Source organism: Maylandia zebra, linkage group LG18, assembly GCF_041146795.1.
Source record: "Maylandia zebra isolate NMK-2024a linkage group LG18, Mzebra_GT3a, whole genome shotgun sequence".
Lineage (NCBI taxonomy): Eukaryota > Metazoa > Chordata > Actinopteri > Cichliformes > Cichlidae > Maylandia > Maylandia zebra.
Window position 1 is genome coordinate 17,393,901 of NC_135184.1, and position 20,189 is coordinate 17,414,089.

The window sequence follows — 20,189 nt, forward strand, 5'->3', positions numbered from 1 at the left end:
ATATATATATATATATATATATATATATATATATATATATATATATATATATATATATATATATATATATATATATATATATATATATATATATATATAATCATAGTTGATGCATGAACATTTTAAAAGTAGTGAAGAGATGGGAGAAACACCCTTCACTGCATAGTTTGTCCACTAGAGGGCTTTCTGCAAATTACCTATTGGCTATGTATGTATTTGGAAATTCACGAACACAACAATCAGCTAGTCATTTGCCTTTATTAGGCAAATATCATAATAAAAACATGTTTTATATCCAAATTTGTGCCAACACACTTGACTGGGAAATGAATCAAGCATAGCATTCAACTTATTTATGTTCAGCCATGTTAGTAAATGACAAGAAAAAATAATCATAATGTCTTCTAATATTTTGTTCTTCCTTTTTGTAAAACAGAAAAGCTGAAAATTCGTGGATCACAACAATCATTATATTTTAGCATTAGCATCTACTGTAACCAGTAGATATTTATTCTAATGTGATTACAAATCTAGAATAAATGTAACTGATACTCTAACCTGCACTTTGCTCAGTTTAGTTCTCTTTAGAGTTTTAGTCCATTCAAGTTGAAGTGTTTACACTAACATGGTATTTAACATTGCAAGTATTTGTCAGCCCCAGATGGTTGCCAATTAAAACAGTAACACAAACTGAGTCCGCTGCCCCTCATTATGGTGACATCTGTGAGACAGCAAGATGACATTTAGCAGCTCTCTTCTCTCAGAGATCCAGCACTCTGTCACTTTGTGAAAACTCAAGCCTACATGAAAGCAACAGTCTGCCATCAGTATGAGATGCAGACATGCTGGTTGTTCGGGACAGTTAGTATTTGGTGACTGATCGAGTTCACACTCTTCACTGCCACATAGAACTCATTGCGAACACTTTTCATCACAGAGTTCTTTGGGGTATCTGCTCAAGCTGTATTAAAGTATTAATGTGCACAACAGGATGTTAAACTCTTCACACTTTTGGAAAACAAAAATATAATCTGAAATAATTCTATGTCAGTTCTCTGACAGGGGACGTTTTGCCTATACACACAGGATGGACCTACCATTTGAACTACTATAGTGTTAATACAGAATATTTTGCGTTTTTTCTTTTTTAACCAAAGGGGCAGCAGGGCTGGTTTTAACCTGAACCATCCATCTAAACCATCAGGCTACTAAGCTTGTATCTCACTTACAAAGTCAAAACAAGTAGGTCTATGCTAACTACCTTACACTATGGAAATAAGTGCTATCTTTCATGATTCCTCTCACATTTTACCTGTTCAGTGTTATTATTGTCCAGGATTAGATAAAGACTGGGCCAGCTAAGTAAAGTAAGCTGTCTCTCTTTTCTGGGTCCAGTTGTGATGCCAAAAATCAGGATTAGACTACTCGATGATTAAAACACAGGTGGAATTATAGTTGTGGTTAGGTCGCAAACCACGCAAAGGGCAGAAAAAGCAACGACTGACATTATTAGTCTCGCCCGGGCTCACTGGTTTTCAGACTGTATCTGGCATGCATTAATTCAAATGCAAAAAAGAAATTTCACCCCCACCAAGCAAGTTTTTTTAATAAATTGGCAAACAATAAAAATGAGTTTAGAATGGAGTGTTTTTGTGAAATAAAATTTAAATAGCATCAAAAAAACCTCTGGGCCTCTAATCCACTGGCACTATAACTCACTAGGTGACCTCTATGACACTCTATTATGTGGTCTGGCCAGTCATGGGGTGAGAGGCAGGAAATGCCTTGGATAGGTGGACAACACAGGGAGACAGACAGCCATTAAAGATCCAATTCACACTCGACAGAATCACGAAAAAGAAAAAAAGTCAGGCACAGGGAGAACAAACAAACTGCACACAGAAAGGCATCACCCTAATAACATAATATTGATATAATAATTTGTATTTGATTTCTTTAGAAAACTGTTTAAATCTGATTCACATTTTGAATAAAATCCACACAAAAACACCAAAATGTGTTTTCAGCATACATTTAAAATGAGCTACTGAATCAGCTGACCTCAGGAAGGTTATTCCAATTCACTGACAATGCCAGAAGAGCAAGTGAAACTTAGATGGCTTATTTTGGGTAAAACAAATGCCAGACATGTCAGTTCAGGCACATTCAGTCCTATATGCAGCCTGTCAAAAGGGAATACCAGTACTCTTGATGGCTGCATTATATCCTAGAATGTCTCCTCTGTGATCCTCGTGAGAATGCTCTTGCTTCTATTTTGAGTGGCTCTGCTTGACTGCGCTGCCAGTCAGTTAGAGAATGGGGCAGGCTCTCTCTCTCTATTTATCTATCTATGTATCTATCTATCTCTGTATATCTATCTAGACTTAATTAATTTAAATGTTGCTTGCATCATTCCAAAGCAATACTCAAACTGATTTTAAAAAGTCATTTTAAGCACATTTCTTGCAGCTAATCTGACCAGGCTATTATTCTTGTTTCATTGATGCAGTTTGCTGTGATTAATTTCCTACATTGACTCAGATTGTTCTTTCCTTTGTCTTTTACAGCATCCTGTTTGCAGATATTGTTGGCTTCACCAGCCTGGCCTCTCAGTGTACAGCCCAGGAACTGGTTAAACTATTAAATGAACTGTTTGGAAAATTTGATGAGCTTGCCACGGTGAGTCAGTCTCCCTTCCTTGAAGACATATCCCTCACTTGCAGCCACTGTTGACATTGTTACAAAGTGGCTTTTTCTCTGTGTGCACACTTTCGCCGCAACACGACACAACTATAGTGTATTGTTGTGAGCATGTGGGGTTTTTGTGCGTATGTGTGTGTGTGTGTGTGTGTGTAATGCTTTGGCCACAAGCTGTTGGCACATTCCACTAGCTTAGCATGATGTCACTATGAATATTGGAAGCCCATATGATGCTTAATATGATTATCCAGTGCTTCATTTTGAGGAAGAGTTGACAGACCTCTTTAATCTGAGCCAGATTTACCCAGGGCTAAATCTTGCATCCTCTCTGGTTGTTTGAATGAACAAAATGAATGATTTTAAGAGCAAAGTTGTACTGGCCACAGTTGCTCTTGGTTTGCATGTGAAAAAGGTTTCAGCCAACCCATCTGTCGATATTTCACTCTTTTTGATTTTGGTGCTGAAAATCCGCTCGGCTTTTGTCATTAAGTTTTACTGCCACAGTTAATCTATTTGCTTTTCTATTTGACACCATCAGCACAAAATCTTTTAATCAAAACACTGTGCATACTCTGAACACATGCTTCCAAAAAGGTATGATATCACCCCATCACCTGTCATGTAAATTTGGTTAAAAATACTGGATGTTTGGTGAGGAGGTTGAGCCCCTGCAGATCACCCTGCCACAACCTTAGTAACATATAATCTGGCCTCTGTTACTTACACTAGCCACATACCCTTGTCAAATCCATTAATCCACGGGATTACAACCAACCCCTTTTTTGCTTTCATAGAAGGTTTTACTTGGCTGTGTTGAGAGCTTGTATTTTTAACTTGTTTGTTTACAGATTTAAATTTAGAACTGCCTAAAACGAGAGCTCCATGCATTTGACATATTGTCAAATAAATGTCATCGCCTTTCTAATTAATCTGTGTTCAGTTAGTTTCCCTTATTATTGTTGGTTTGAATTTCTGTTTTCATCCCATGGAAAGTTGCTGTTACTCTGCTATTTTATTAACAAAGTGATTCCTTGTTCTAAAACATACCAACTTGAAACGACGTGGCAGATACATTTTCATCACCCACAGATTTTTGGCTAGAAGACGTTTTTTCTACATTCTATATCTAGAAGATGCCAGTTTTATTGCTGTTGTGAGTTTTGCTGTCTCACTCATTTACTTACAAATAACGTGAATGGGCTGATCATCTTTCGGCCACTTCCTGGGAGCCTCATGTTACACCGAAAGGTTGTCCCCAGCCACGAAGCTTGTCATCAAATGCCCTGACCCAAAACCTCGCTCGTATTGATCGACTTTGGCAGGAAGTGGCAAAGCCAGTGACTCATAGCTGTGGTCACTGTGGGCACGCAGACTCCTCTTGCTCCATACGAAGAGCGGGCGATGCCACATGGCCACCAGGCATCATCTCATAATACCATTCCAGCACCATCCCCACACCACCTGTCCACGCTTTGGACTTGTCAAGCTGCACGGGAAGTGGGCCAGGAACACAGCGTTCTCCTAAAGTGCTGTGGATGTAGCAGACCAAGTCTTCTCTCTTCTCTCAAAAATTCTCAACACAAACGGAAATAAGGCATCAAATCTGAAGCACGCTTTATGAGAATGCCTATACTAACTGTAGTTTCATCTCCTTTTAACCAGAGGGAGCTTGGGAGTCTGAATTTTTATACCACATAAGCATTAGAGTGAAAGAAATACAATAAAATTTCAGCATGTCAGCTCTTTCACCACTTTTGAACTATGTCTTAAGATTATTTAGGACTAACATATACAGAAGTAATGGGATATCTCTGCTAGAAAGAGAGTGTAATTAAAGACGATAGCGGTGAGAATTGTTTTCTCAGAAAACGTGATAGGGAGTGGCACGCCTGTTTGGTGCTTTCATTGGTGCATCACCATGAAAAAAAAAATTACATAAAAAAATTACATTAAGCATCGATTTGCTTCCACTTGTCTAATTCAGGGCGGTGGTCTGGCTGGAGCCCATCCCACCTGTCGCAGGTTGATGGGTGGGGTGCACACAGGACTGGTCACCGTTCTGCAGGGGTAGTGCATAGAAATACACAACCATTCAAGATCCACTTCACACTTAGGTCCAATTTGGATTTACCAACATGTTTTTAGATTGTGGGCAGAAGTCATAGTCCCTGGAGAGAACCCACACAGACATGGGGAAGAACATGCACAACGAGAGCCCCCGGCCAGCTGCTCGATGATGAATTAAATGTCAAAATTGATCATTTAATTTTTTTAAACAACTGGAGGCTATACTCTTTAGTGTAATTTGATTGGGATGGACTTTTATATGTATGTCTGTCGATATCAAAGGTGGACGTACCTACCATGAATCACCCATTAGTTTCTGAAGTTTTGTTTTGAACCCTTTGAAGCCATCTTGGTTTCAAAAAACCAGGTGTGACAAAAAAAGTCTGACTGTCAAAGTGGTTTCATTCATTGGATTATGACCTGTCAATCACAATTCACTAGCTAGCGAGCACACCACAGGAAATCCTCCATTTTAAAACACAGTATGGTCAGTATTTACAAAATAAACTTTTGTTTTTATTCAGTATTACCTAAAAAGACTGACTGAGCCCATTAACTCATCCGGAAAGTGTTTACAGAGGTTAAGACAGAAACCTATAGCCTTCTATAGAACCAGAAGTCTTTTTGAAACCACAGCTATCGCCACCTGGTGGTCCAGAATGCAGGTTTAAGGCACAGGTTGACCACAGTGGCATTAATTTTTCTTGATGCTCGCTTCTTGCTGGATAAAGGGTGACGAGAACAGTGAGGCTGAACAAAAACATAAAGGAGAAAATCCGAATGTGAGGCCTAATAATGCCAAGACACCGGTGACAGTTTTCTCTGAGTCTACAACCAACACCTATAACTGTGACAGTGGTCTGGGTCCCTTCATACTGTACCAAGGGCTGCATGTAAATAAGCACTGCCCAGATGGTAAGAAAATACAGTACATGTGTTGTCGCACAAGTTAATGGTAGTAATAAATTTTTATTTTTTTTTTAAAGCTTCAGGTCTTGGATCAGGTCCAGATTTTCATTTTAAATTTGACGGTTTGACTGGAGCAGCTCTTGAAGCTACAGGTCAAGGTCAGGTTTAGGTCTCAGCTGTAGTCTTGTGCAGAATTCTGTGACCTGTCTATTTTATGACGCTACCAGATATTCGCCTCTTAGCGAGCTCATCTGTTACAGTACGCGTGCCGATAACACGTCATCAGATCTTTAAAGGTGTGATTCTTCGCTGGGCTGACAGGAGTATAACATATTTTATGCTCCTGTCCCCTATTTTTTTAAGAGACAAAGCCTGTATTTCTTGCGCTGTGTCATATTAAGTTGGTGTGTCTGTTGGAGGGGGTAGGGGGTAGCTTGAAAATTGAAGTTTACAGGAAACCCACTCACACTGATCAGTATTTGCTGTTTGATTCCCACCACCCACATGAGCACAAGCTGGGAGTAATTATAACTCTTCACCACCAGGCTGACTACCACTGAGACCAAACACAAGGAGCGCATCTCAGGAAGGCTTTGAAACCTTATCGTTACTCAGACTTGGTGTTTGCTGAAGCTGTGAAAATACAACACACGATTGACACCCAGATTATTATTCCATACATAGCTGAAGTGATCAGATTTACTGTACTGTAGAAATCATCTAAACGTAGCTAGATGTTTTACAAATAATATAGAAAAAATATAGAGAGAGAGACAGAAAGATTGACATTTGCAGTGGTTGTTTTTTAAGGATATGAAGAGATGAGGGACATTTATTTCAAAGACACTAATGTCATTTGGCACACCAAATGGTCTTCTTGAGCCCCCCTCTCACTCTATAAACACTTCCTCTCCCTGGCTGAGTTTCCAGCAATCTGTCCAGCACCCAAAACAACAGTTTCAACTGTGAGAGGAACTGAGATTAATTTATGGTTGTTATGGGTGCCATATAACATTAATAGCTCTGTACTGGTTGAGCTTTTGTGCCCGTATGCGTGCGTGTGTCGTGGCTGTTTCTGCGACAAAGTTTCACAAAGCTTTTCATTCTTGTCTCCCTTTTCTCTCCTCTTGCAACACCTCCCTGCATCACAGCTTTCAGACTCCTCCGCTCCTTGTTTCTCAGCTTTTTGATTGACATGCAGCAGCCTACTTCTCTCAACTCTGTCTTTTATGCCCCGTGGTTCTCCGCACTCTCTTCCTCTTTCATGTTTCCATTTTTAGGATGGCTCAGTGATGTATCTATCTTCTGTCTCTTACTTCCTTGACAAGTTATAGGTTCCTTTTCATTCACTCATACATGACTGTTAGAGCTTATAAAATAACCCTTTTCTGCATGTGCAGGTCATGAATGCATATGATTTGAATGATTGATTATGATTTTAAGAGGATAGCAGTTCACCTAGCTGACAAACAAATGGCTGTACAATTATTTCCTAGTTGAGTTGTAGTAAAATATCTGCAAGTGATGACTCACCTAAGTATGCGTAACCTAAGATCCAACAATAACATACCTCAAAACCTGTTATTTTCTGAAAAAAATAACTTTAGAAAAGCTGTCTGTACGCCAGTTAGTATGAGCCAAATACAACTGAATAAAATATTAGCCAAAAACTGGATTATTCTTAAATGGAGCACAGGAACTTGTCACTGCCCACATGATGACAGCTGCCTGCCAGAACGGAAAATCTGGGTGTAGACACAATTAAATAACACTGTTTGGGTTTGTCCCATGAGCAGATGCAAAGATTGCTGTCAAGTCCTGCTGCTTCCTTCAGACTCCTGTGCGCTAAACCCAAACCAAACAAGCCAGCGTGGGCTCTTGACTAGGAGAAAGTGGGAAAAAGTGTTTCTGTTTCAAGAAAAAAAATCACATTTAAGGTTTCTATTGCAGTTTTAACAAAAGCTAAACTTACATAATACCTGAAACACAGCATGGTGTAGATTTAACAGGAGGGTCCAAATGTAGCAGGATGAAGCTGAGATTTTGTGAGGTTTTATGATTTTTCTCACACTGTCTATAATGAATCTTTCTGTTGTCTCATTATCTCTGGTTTTAAACAAAGCAATACCACTTATAGAAATGTTTTTCTACTCTCCAGGATCATACACGGATCGTATTGTACTAGTTTACACATTTGTTTAACAAGCAAAATATCCCTGGTTCAGTGCCAGGAGGAGACACGAATCTGTCGGGGTCGGATCAGTGAGGTTATTTAGTGTGAAAAAAGAGCCAGCCAAATCAAACATGCCAAGCTGCCTGCTGTGGTGACCTCTTCCCTTGAATAAGCAACTGAAAGTAGCTCTCTTGCTATCATTTTGACCTAAGACCAGACAGAAAGCAAAAAGAAGCAAATGAATTAGGTAGGTCAAATAAAAGGAGGCTGTGTGCTACAAAATAAATGTAGCATCCTGTGAGCTGGATTTTAATTTAGTCCCATATATAATGGCTCTTACATTTTTTGTAACGATACTTCAATGAATGTTGTTTTCCTCAAAATAACTGATATCCTATGAGACTGGTCTTAATGTTGGTCTTAAAATGCTGCACGAGACTTAGTGTCCAAAACGACATTAGCTTCAACTCAGATACATTTTCACCAATTTCTTTATGTTAATTAAAGAAAAACGTGTGTGTTTCCAATTCTGATCAAACATTCAATAACACCAATGCCATCTTTGAAAATAAACCAGTCCTGAAACGCCAAACAGTTGGTATTTGCCATATCTGTTAAATGCTTCACATCTACATTAATAGATTTCTTTTTTATGCCCACTCACTCCAGCCCACAAGGCTGAGTTGGGAGGAGGAAGTGTTGATATATTTTTCATTTGTTGTTGCACAGAAATTAAATTCAATCATTAAAAGAGCTGGTGGCTAAAAGGGAAACATCCACGCATATGAAGGAGATGGAAAAGCATTAATGGGGCAGGGGAAATATTGAGTTACCCCTGTAATAAATCACTCCCTGTATTGATGAAATGTTGACATGAAAAACTTTATAAGCCAAAAAAAGGAACATATGTAATGGCCTTATGTAAAATTCATAAAACTGTTTGACTACTTCTAATTAGCTGCTGCAAAAACATTGCAACTACCAATATGAACAACCACAGGGCACATTCAGGAACACGTGTGGGGAGGGGCATTTGTCTTATGTCCTTTCAGCCCCCAAAAGTTGCAGGAATGGAATCTTTAGCTCATCAACACAGCAGTGATATTTGTCTTCGTACCAGAGGCAAAGAACTGTGTGTACTGCTCTTTAGGGACTTGTAGGAAATTAAGAGATGAGCTGGCTCATCTTTTTGCTTCATAATCATTTATTGAATGTTCCGCTTCCCTGTATTTGTGTCTCTCCTTCCCTTTGTCTGTGTAGACTGAAATGTGTGCTAAGTTACATTCCTGCTAATACTACCACACAATAGTTCTGATTGCAGTGCTCAGTATAAATCCTAATCACATTAAGACATGGCAAAAAAGGTTGTCTTAAAACTGCTTTTCTTTCTTTGTAAATTGAAGTAAGTGTCAAAATCTACCTAATGTTCTGTAACTAGTTACACTGATGACCACCCAGATTGCCCACAATGCTTCAGTCATATGACACTGGTAATCCTGCTTGGGTCTGAATCAGCTCCTAAGCCCTCACACTGCAGCTTAGCACAGGAAAAGTACAAAGTAGGAGACACTGTAAGCACTGGGGCTTTCCCCTGTTTCCTGTAGCTTCAGCTGTGTCTCACTATAGCCCCATCTGTTATTGCTCCACTTTGCCCAGAGTTAGGCTGAAGAGACCTCAGTGGCTCTGTTACAATATTTTTTTTTTTTTAAAGTTCTTAGTGGGAGTCTTTACAGTGCTGTGCAAAAGTCTTGAGTCACCTCTAATTTCTTATTTCTAATAGTTTCCTTCCAAGGAGGCTTCTAAGGCTGCTTTCGCTACTCATTTTCAGATGATTTTTATTTTTAAGCCACATTTCATTCACACACAAACACAAAAGCTAACACATAAATGAACCAGTGTTGTGGCAAAACAAAGAAGACAGCATGGCCACAAACTAGCTTTAAATCTTTAGGCACTCTGTTACTAGCAGCCTCTCCTTTTGTTTGTTTACAGATTTAAATTTAGAACTGCCTAAAAAGAGAGCTCCATGCATTTGACTTATTGTCAAATAAATGTCATTGCCTTTCTAATCTAAAAAGATTTGGGGAAACTGAACAAGTTGAGGGCTACTGTTTGCTGAGTCCTAATCAGAAATGGTCTCAATTGAAACGTGGCTGTTTGCAGTCATCCTTAAGGAAGGGAAACAAGGAGAAAAGGAATCCCAGCTCATACAAGAGCTGGACTGAAAATCAGTGGCAGCAAATCTTGGAGCGATTCATCCAACTTTGATATTTTTGGTTCAAGTTTTGGAAATATGTACAGATGTTAGGAGACGGCACAACAGAGAGTGTCTAGTATAATGCTATATTTATCATTTAAAAAGAATAGAATTAGTCGCTGTAGAAGGGAATATGCTAGGATTCAAAAAAACAATTTTTTGTTGAAAGTTTCAAGAGTCCAGTAAAGGCTAGATCATGCTTCTTTCATAGTTGCTGTAGTAAATTCATGCTTTTCTTAATCAACTATATCAAGTGTCAAGAGCGACCAAGGCAGCAAAGGTTAATTGCAGTGCAAAAAAAGAAACCAGGAAGGCAGATAAAAACAGACCAAATTTAGAAAGCTATACATGTTATGTAGCACAATAATGTCATTTTATTTTCGTATCTATTTAAAATAGGCTATTTAAAATTGTAATCCTCATACAAATTAGTTGGTATTCTTTTGATCTTTAGTTCTATATATGGGGCTTTAATTTAAGAGAAAATGTCTTTCACACAGCAAAACTGCCAAGAGCCGCTCAGCACACTGCTGCTGCATAACACTCGGTCTTTTGTAGGTTTGTGTCTAAGAATATATTTTGTACAAACAGCCGCCATGCCACTGAGTACTTAAAAAGCATGACCACAGCAGGTAAACTTGCACAAGACAAAGAGCAGCTGCTAACGAGCCCTGGCTATCTTGCCGAATTTCACATGGCTCCCATGTTAAAAATAGAGCACCCGTCTTGTCATGTGCCCACCGATGTGCATAATTATGAGTCTTTGTGCTCTTCACATGCATGGCCAGCAATCCCATTACCTCCATGGAAACAATGAAGGGTTATGAGAAGGCACCCACGGTAACCTGGTCTCCCTGGTAAAATGAATGCCTGTTGCTCATATCCTGTAATAATGGGTTATATTTGTAAGCTGTTTTTTTCATGCCACTGCTCATTGTGTCTAAAGAGTGAGAGTGAGTAGAGAGTGACTCACCTTATTCCCTAAAATGAAACTGATCCTTTAATATATCACAGCATTGTGGGAGCCATTTTTAGTACGAGTCCATATTTTTAACATTTTTAATGAGATACCGATAAAGAAGCGCAAATATCTTTCTGTCGCAGTCTTGAACTGTCTCGTATACACCGCACAGTCAGTCTCATCCCGTCTTCACAATCAGCTTTTATGTTTTAATGTATGATTAGCACGACCATGTCACTTTCGTGACAAGCTCTCTAATTTAAGTTGCAGGACCATAGGTGGTGTCGATACTGAATGAGCATCAGGCAGTTTCTCTCAATAGCACAGAGGTTAAAATAGAGGGGAGAAAACTAAAAGCTGCTAAGCATCTCAAAAAAGATATAGAGCCACCAAAACATCAACTTTTGTCTTGGGAAGTTCTGTTTTAAAGCCTCAACTTCACTATTTAGTTGTTTTTTGACCTTCTCACCATGCAGTGCACCTTTGAAATGGTCAAAGACACTTAAGAACAAGTTAGAGGCATTGCAGGCCTGAGTTAACAAGGAGTTTCTGTAATGAATTGTTTAAATAATGTGATATTAAAAAAAAGGCAGAGCTTTTATAACTGTAATGTGATCACATACTGAGTGATAGTGTATTTTGACATAATTTAAATGTACTCAAATCTTATATTAACGATGTTACCATTGCAAGTCTGCAAGTCTGAAACCACCTGCATCATGAACCTAATCAATCTTGGAAACCGAGCAGCCTGAAGCTACACTTAGAAATTAAACTGCTGGGTATGGATCATATTAATCAGTGTAAGGGAAAAATTATATTTGAATGACAGGATGTTTCAATCAAAGCATCCCTGCTCTTAGATGCCTCTCGTGTGACTTTGATTAAACTGGAGGAAAGTTGCTTTTTAATGTGTATTTTTTCAACATGACTAATTACTATTTTTTTGTATACGTTTAAAACTGCTGTAGCATCAGTTTGATTGTGTAAGTAAGGGTGATTTCTTTTCTTAAAAATTCTCCTTAAATTGTCTCTGTGACTGACAGGAGAACCACTGTCGCAGGATTAAGATCCTGGGAGATTGTTACTACTGTGTGTCTGGACTGACACAACCCAAGACCGACCACGCCCACTGCTGTGTAGAAATGGGTCTCGATATGATTGACACCATAACGTGAGTCTCTTATGCCTGTGGTTTTCATGTGTGACCCGAGAACACATTTACCCCTTCCAAACTCTGACGCAAAAGTCTTCAAAAAAACAGCAGTGTTCAAAGTCGGGAGGGGGGGGGGAGCTTTAGGGGGGAAGTAATAGGCTATGTTTTTCTTTTTCTTTTTTTTTATTTAATTAGAAAGTCGCTGTTTTCTTTGTATAGTTTGGAAGTGAAAAAAGATGCACAAGAAAGTTAGAGACGGAGAAGCTCCAGAAGATTACATCAGATGCTTTTCATGATTTGACTGTAAGTCTGTTAATTAAGATTAAGATCAGATTTCTCCACCAACACTGATTAAATAAAAATGCCCAGCTTTTCAGTCTTTTTGTTCTCGGTCTATTTTGGTATGTTAGAGCAGAGCAGAGCATTTCTGAACAGCTTCTGGTCCTTGAAGACATCGTGACAGATTGTTATATCTATTTATAAAGGACATTTGTGGAAACAGATTCTTAATTTTGGATGTGTGTATCACCTGCATTCGACCTCAATTATTTGTGATCTTAATGTTAATGAGATCGTTTGCTGAATGAATGAAATCAGCGCCGGGTGTACATTTCAAACCATGAAAGAGTTGGCAAATTAGTTGATGTAAACTTCTTATTTAATTACTATATGTGTTCATATACAGTCATACATACATGTAATACATTGTTATTGTAACACTGTGTTTTTTGTGCTGTTTTTAATGCTCTGCCAAATTATAGGCAAACTATTCGATTTAGACAGAGTTGGACAGTTGGGAAAAATGTAGTCACATTATTTGCCAATTTAAAAGATGACAGTTAAAAATTATGGAAGTGTTTGATATTGAAATGGTCCAGATATCATTTAAAAGTATTCAGATTAAAATACACATTGTTTTAAATCCAGTGGATTAGGTTATTAATTATTTTTTAAAGTAATCTGACCAAACTCTGGATATAGATAAAAATATATAGATATTGCCCTGCCATATTACCTCACTGAGACTCTCCATGTTTTTTGTCTGTACAGGTCAGTAGCAGAGGCCACAGAAGTCAACCTAAACATGCGCGTGGGCTTGCATACCGGTCGAGTGTTGTGTGGAGTGCTGGGTCTTAGGAAATGGCAGTATGATGTGTGGTCAAATGATGTGACTTTGGCCAATGTGATGGAAGCTGGAGGACTACCTGGGTCAGTACTCAGCATTTTAAAAGCATACAAGCCTGAACAGCTTCAGACTATTTGTCTCCGCTCTGTTATGGTACCCTGGAAAAAACATCTTGACACATTAAGTGATTTCTAACAAATAAGGTGTTAATATTTTTTGCTCTAGAATCAGTCTTGTTCCCTGTGTTTTTAAAGCATTAGTCGGTGATTTAAGCTAAATCAGGAAACAAGGCCAACTGCAGGGAAGACCCTTATGGTTGAATTTTCCCCACTGGACAAAGAAATAAAGAGAAGCACAGAAGCAGATTCAATTCATCCACAAACTTCAGGCAATGCAATTGTGTGTATCATTACAAACAAATTACCCAAAGAATCTTATTAAGACCCACCAAAGCAGAATTTCACAAGTTATTGTGAACACATCCTTTAGCTCTTGACTCTTCTGCTTATAAGACTTGTTTTAATATTTGCTCTGCTTCCCTTATCTGTACCACAGGAAAGTTCACATTACCAGATCTACACTCGAGTGCCTAAACGGAGACTATGAGGTGGAGCCTGGAAACGGCCATGAAAGGAGCGCCTTCCTTCAAAAACATGAAATCGAAACCTTCTTTATAGTGCCATCTCACCGACGGAAGGTACCCAGTTGCACTTCTGTGTTTAGTAATATACTGTATTTATATCTTCAGTAAAAATGAATGAAATCACAGCAATAGTTTTCTATTTGTTTAAACCATTGCCTTGGATGAACCTTTTCGTACTGAGACAGTTTACTGTACATATTAGCTTCCATAGGTAATCCATATTAATTGACCTAACTGGTAAATCAGAACAGGACAGGTTGACAAAGCAGGTTTATCCTGGCCAGTCACTTCAGTAGAAGGATCTACTAGAAAACATGCTTCAAAGACTGTAGAAATGTAGTGCAGTTTGACTACAGAGCTCTCACCCATTTGTTGTTGAGCTGATCTCACGTTCAGCCTGTAATGGATTGGACTGGGGCTACAGAGAGAAAGAAGAAGAAAAAAAACAGCCCGTGGCATCTATCATCTTAAATTTGCACAGTCCGACAAACTTAAAGAGATATGTGTGTGTCAGTGCATCCACATAAGCATGCACATTTCCAACAGATGTGCCCCAAGCAGCTGGAGAGGGAATTTCAGTCTTGTTACTGTATAACTCTATAAAGCCTTCCTTCTCCTCTCTCCTCTCCTCTCCTCTCCTCCCTTCTACCTGCCTAACAATATTTCTTGCAGCAGGTTTTATGTTATGCAAGCCCACGCTTGCACATAGGTTACATGGTGCCTTATATGAACCTGTTGTATCCCCGTTGCGTGTATTTTTCTTTGAAATGTGAGAGACTTGGCTAATCCTCTAGCTGATGGTTTAACTTCATCAAAGACACGGCTCAAAATAAGATAGGCACAGACTGTATTGTTGGATAGGCTGATATTCTCACTTAGAGACATACGGTGGGGTTACAGATTAAAGGAAAAGCTCAACCCTTGACCCCAACAATTAAGGTTTGAAGTAGTTTCATAATGCTCATAATGTTGCTGGGGGCATTTTGCTGGCATGGTTTGGTTATTCTTGTGCCCTTACAAGGAAGGTTCAAATAGTTTTTAGCAATCACTTATAATATATATTAAATCATTTTGTATCTAAATAAGCGCGATCTCTCCCACAATTAGAGTGCCCCCATCCATTGGGTGTCACTGAGTGGTTTGATGAGTATGAAAATAATTGGCACCACCAGCTCTCAACCTTGTTGAATATTTATCAGCAATTTTGGACTGATTTGTCAGAAAAGGCTTGTCACTGTCATCACCTTCCAATAGCTTTTGGAAGAATGAATTTCTGTGTTTCCAGTAGATTTCCAGTGATCTGAAGCTGGTGGACAAATGGCCTTACTAAGAAATGCTATGTTGCATTTTCCCCTCAATTTGCCATTTGTCTCTATTTTCAGCTTTATGTGTTGATGATGACATATTTTTGTTGTTTCAAATGGTGCTTAAACACACGTTCTTCAACAGTTTACTGAAAGAGAAACGAGGGCATCAGAGTCACCAAAGGACTGATGTACCTTATTTTAACTGCATTGTTGAGCATGAGCATGATAATAATGACTGGATGCATGTGTCAAGTCCATAGTGCCTGTGCATGAATTATAGACCCTTACATAATATATATTACTGTATGGGATATCATGACTAAATACTTGTTCCCATTTCTTATCTGGTGGCAGATATTCCCAGGATTGATTCTTTCGGATATAAAGCCCGCCAAAAAGATGAAGTTCAAAACTGTGTGCTACTTACTAGTGCAGCTTATGCACTGCAGGAAGATGTTCAAGGCTGAGATTCCCTTCTCCAATGTCATGAACTGCGAGGACGGTGATAAGGTATAAACTCTCAGTGTCTGTGTTGACGTTTCTGTGTTTGTTCTTACTGTGATTTCCGAATAGACGCAACACTGAGTGAAAACCTGGTGAAAAAATTAGGCTTGTGTGTTCTGTGTCATAGGAAAAGGGGTAATGGAGCGTCCTTTTTTAAAGGTCCCTATCCAGTCAGTATGTTGGTCTTGGCAGAAATGTCAATGAGCCTGTTAACCCTTTCAGGCTCAAATTAAGTTTTTGTTGCTAATGCACAAAAGAATACCTGCAGTGGTACTTCTGAGTAAAAAACACTCATAAAATATGTATGTGGGGTAATCAGGTTGTTAGCTTTTAACTGTTGCAACTCTGCAACGCCTGCCTTGAGAGGGTTAATATGGCTAACTGTTAGAAGAAGTGTTGTGTTATTTAACCTTATATGTCTGTAAATTTTTGCACCTACTGCTTAAACAAGGAGTTTCCTGGGTCCGTGTGTGTGTGTGTTTGTGTGTCTGTTGTACATATTTTCCTGTTAGTAAGGTGTGTAGAATTTATATATAAACTTAAAGGTACAATAATGTTGGTTTGTGTGTAACATATTTTACAAGTGGCTTTTTTCCTAGAAATTTATGGAAGTTTCAGTTTTTAAGATGTTGGCCTTTTTAAGATGTTCAAATAATCTTTACCTCACACTGCATGATTATATGTCTCCCCATTAACGGTAATCACAGCATCCTCCCATCGGAGACAACAAGCAGATTAGCATAATACACAAAACAGTAAAAGCTTATGGCCTTTGTCATGGGCGGTTTAGTTGTAGTAAACCTTCCACTGAATGGTAAATTCAAATTCAGGCCACACACACTAGTGCTCAGTGAAAAGATGTATGCATTCAAGACACGAATGCAAGCAATATGAGGGACGAGGGATGAATGAATAGGATAGCTGGTGCAGCAGACACGGTTACATGATGTGTCCCGTGCTGCACTGAGCACAATATAGAACATAAGGAGACGTCAGGATCTGCAGGCCACTGTGTTTCTGCCTTATAAATAAACCAAAACAAGAGAGTGGGGAATGCAAAAAGAAATGGGGGGAGTGAAAATGGGCCAGATATAAAGACTGGACTGGTGAAGGGGATATAAACAGAAGTGAATATATGGAAGCAGGTAAGAAAATAAGGAAATAAATATGAAAAAATAAAGAATGAATATACATACGATGAGTGAGTAAGAGCAAGGTGAGGTAAGAAGATGGTATTACAAAAAAACTGAAGTTGAAAATAAGAAGTAAGCAAGTGGATACACTTAGAGAAGAGACAAAGAAAGGAGACAGTGGCACAGGAAACGAAGCAGAAGAAATCAGTGACATCCGTGAGCTGAGCACATCCATGTCATGTCACGAGCTCGTGAACACCGGTGATCCTTGATCATGCTCTGATCACCTACTGTGCTGTGTTCAGATAGCATGCTAACTTACATGAACAAACACACCTACATGTACACACACACATACCCAAGGTGTTTGCTAAGCTGCTCACTTTGGCTGCCGAGGACACAGCAGGGTGCTTTCAGTAATGAAGTTAAGTGTGAAGGCAATGTCCTAATTTGAAAGTATAATCAGCTGCCTGTGTTTATTGTTGACTCTTATTCACCCTTGTTCCTAATATGATAATACTCAGGCATTGCAGAGAATACAGGGTGCTGTATTCACCAAACTATTGTTGTTTAAGCTCTGCATTGTAAAGTGAGTGGAGATTTCTTTTCATTTTGTTTTCCACCAGCGGAGGGCCATGCGAACAGCTCCACAGAAAATGAGGAACCGCTCCAACGCTAACCAGGCTAATGTGATCCAGAGCAGCCCCAGAACACGGGTCAACCGCTACATCGGTCGGCTGATTGAAGCCCGTCAGACCGAGTCTGACACGGCAGACCTCAACTTCCTCACGCTCATGTATAAATGCTCTGAGCGTGAGCACAGGGTGAGGGATTTGAGAAACTGCACTGAGATGTTGCTCAATCATGTTACAATTCCACATTTTATTGTTTGGTTACTCGCTCTTTTTGGGTTTTGCCATTGTGCAGTACCACCAGGTGCCTGATGAGTACTTCACCAGCGCAGTGGTCCTCTCCCTGATCCTAGCTGCTTTGTTTGGCCTTGTCTATCTTCTCATCATACCACAGTATGTACCAAAAATGCTTCTGTGGGTCCCTTCTTTGTCTTTCTTTTTTTTTTTTTTTCCCTTCCCATTATTTTATCTCTCCAGCTGCCTCTTTAACATACCGAAGTCTGTCTTACTAACCCCATCATTCCCCTCTCTCCTTTTTTCTCTCTCAGGGGCACAGTGGTGCTAGTTCTTCTCGTCTTCTGCATCTGTTTCCTTGTAGCTTGTATCATGTACCTCCATATCACTAGAATACAGGTAACTACAGATGCTTTCCTTATCCTATTGAAGTGAAGGTCTTTTTTTTTTCATTTATTAGAGCATTAACCTACACCACAGATGCATCTACCTTCTGTTATCTGCAGTTTAGAAAACCTGGCAAGGGAAATGTTCTCCTGTATAGGTTTTTGCTGACCAAAGACAAATTATAAATGTATTTTGTGAAACCATGTAAGAACAATTTAATAACCACTAGCTTTGAGGTTACATCTATGCCCCTGTGTTGTATTTAAATTAAAATCGCTCTTCTAGAATTTGACCAGTTTAGAAGCTTTTTTAAGCTTTGTAGCTTCTCACATGCTTGTCTTTTTTCTCTTTTTCTTTCCTCAAACCCAAAAAATTCTTGTCCATCATAACATTTGTTCTTCCTCAAGCTGTACTTATAGTTATTAACACTCTGACAGATTATATTGGTGTTGTCTAAATGCATTCAAGGTATTCTAGGCAGTATTTATATAATAGTCTCTATATTTTTTTCTGTCAGTGTTTTCCAGGGTGCCTGACCATTCAGATTCGCACTGCTCTCTGTATTCTCATAGTGCTCTTAATCTACGCTGTGGCCCAGGCCTGTGTGGTAAGTGTAAATGCAACAGTAAAAAAGTGTCATCTGCCACAAACTACCCACCTGACTGGCCAGCCAGCTAGTAAGAAAAATCTCACCGTGTTTTGAGCTGCTGCTGTTCCCTCTGATTTAACGGTGCCAGTGGGCTTATTTTAAAAATATGTTTAATTATTATTTTAGAGGTGTTGCTTTAGATGATGTGCAGTTGACTGTGAAATTAATAAAGCTAAAATTGTGGCGTTATCATAATTTAATTATCACATTTTTGCTGTGTTTACATATGTCATGTATAACATAAATCTGAAAGCATTCAAAGTTTGAATTATGGTCATGCTATGTATTTAAACAGCTTACACTATCCAGCTGTACAGTGCTGTTCAACTCATGTGTTTTGTTTTTTCTTTAATGAAATGTGCAGACAAGGCAGACCGTGAATGTAGATGAGCATTAAGCCTTTCTCCAGAAATATTTCTCACTTTGCATCGCTGTGTTTGCTTTTGACAGGTGGGCTGCATGCCCTGGCTGTGGGGTAGTGCCAATACAAACAGTTCCATCATCATCATTGATGTGGATAGCGGCGCCAACCACACCATGGCAGAACTTCCTTGTGACGGCGCCCGCTACGCCTTTCTCTCATGTGTGGTGGGCACACTTACCCTGGCGCTTTTCTTGCGCGTCTCCTGGATGCCAAAGATGGCGCTAATGCTTCTTCTGGGGGTGCTGTATCTCACCGTGTTGGAGCTCAGCGGCTTTCGCAAGACTGCAGGGTGAGAGGTTCACGCCACGACGTATTCAGAAAGCTCAGACACATTCCTGACTTTCCCTGAAGTTATATGACAACAATGAAGTGAGAGATCTCGCACAGTTGTTATGCATCATGCATTATGTGCGTCAGTCGGGTATCAGAGGTAATGCCTGGCTGTGTAATAAACAGATAGGCAAGAGTTGGAAGAGCATTTACAGTACATGTGCTGAGATGTATGTGTGTGGAGGAGTTGTTGCTTGTCTTCAGCCCACACACTCTTTCATTTTCCACCCTTTGAAGCAGCACACATGCTTATTAGTTCCAAATCAGAAGCCTAAAAGGACAATGTGGGCTGCATGATGGGACCACGTTAGCTATTTCAACCCAGTACTGAGGGACCATGCCAATTTTATTAGAGCTCAGATCCCAAATGTGCAACTGAAAAAAATGATTATTCTGAATTTGTTCAGGTCAAGGTAAGGATTAGTTTTGAAAAAAAAAAAAAAACTTTTAGATTTAATCATGCACAAGTTAATAGTAATATTCCATGATTTCAGAATACGTTATAAGCACAATAAAGTTGTTTTGTTTTGTTTTTTTTGCTTGCTTTGTTTCCATGTCCTTCTAAAAAAGCCCTTGCTTTCATACTTTTGTGAAGTA

The 20,189-nt window shown here is 39.2% G+C and overlaps 1 protein-coding gene across 1 annotated transcript in view; it reads left to right on the forward strand.

The window, feature by feature from the left end:
• Positions 1-20,189, forward strand: part of LOC101470179 (adenylate cyclase type 1) — a 43,937-nt gene that overhangs the window by 16,119 nt on the left and 7,629 nt on the right. The window contains exons 4-13 of the mRNA XM_014412227.3: positions 2,568-2,679; positions 12,114-12,241; positions 13,274-13,432; positions 13,905-14,046; positions 15,654-15,809; positions 17,563-17,760; positions 17,864-17,961; positions 18,117-18,201; positions 18,707-18,796; positions 19,289-19,551. Of these exons, the coding sequence (XP_014267713.1) occupies positions 2,568-2,679; positions 12,114-12,241; positions 13,274-13,432; positions 13,905-14,046; positions 15,654-15,809; positions 17,563-17,760; positions 17,864-17,961; positions 18,117-18,201; positions 18,707-18,796; positions 19,289-19,551 (1,431 nt within the window). The remainder of the gene's footprint in view (positions 1-2,567; positions 2,680-12,113; positions 12,242-13,273; positions 13,433-13,904; positions 14,047-15,653; positions 15,810-17,562; positions 17,761-17,863; positions 17,962-18,116; positions 18,202-18,706; positions 18,797-19,288; positions 19,552-20,189) is intronic.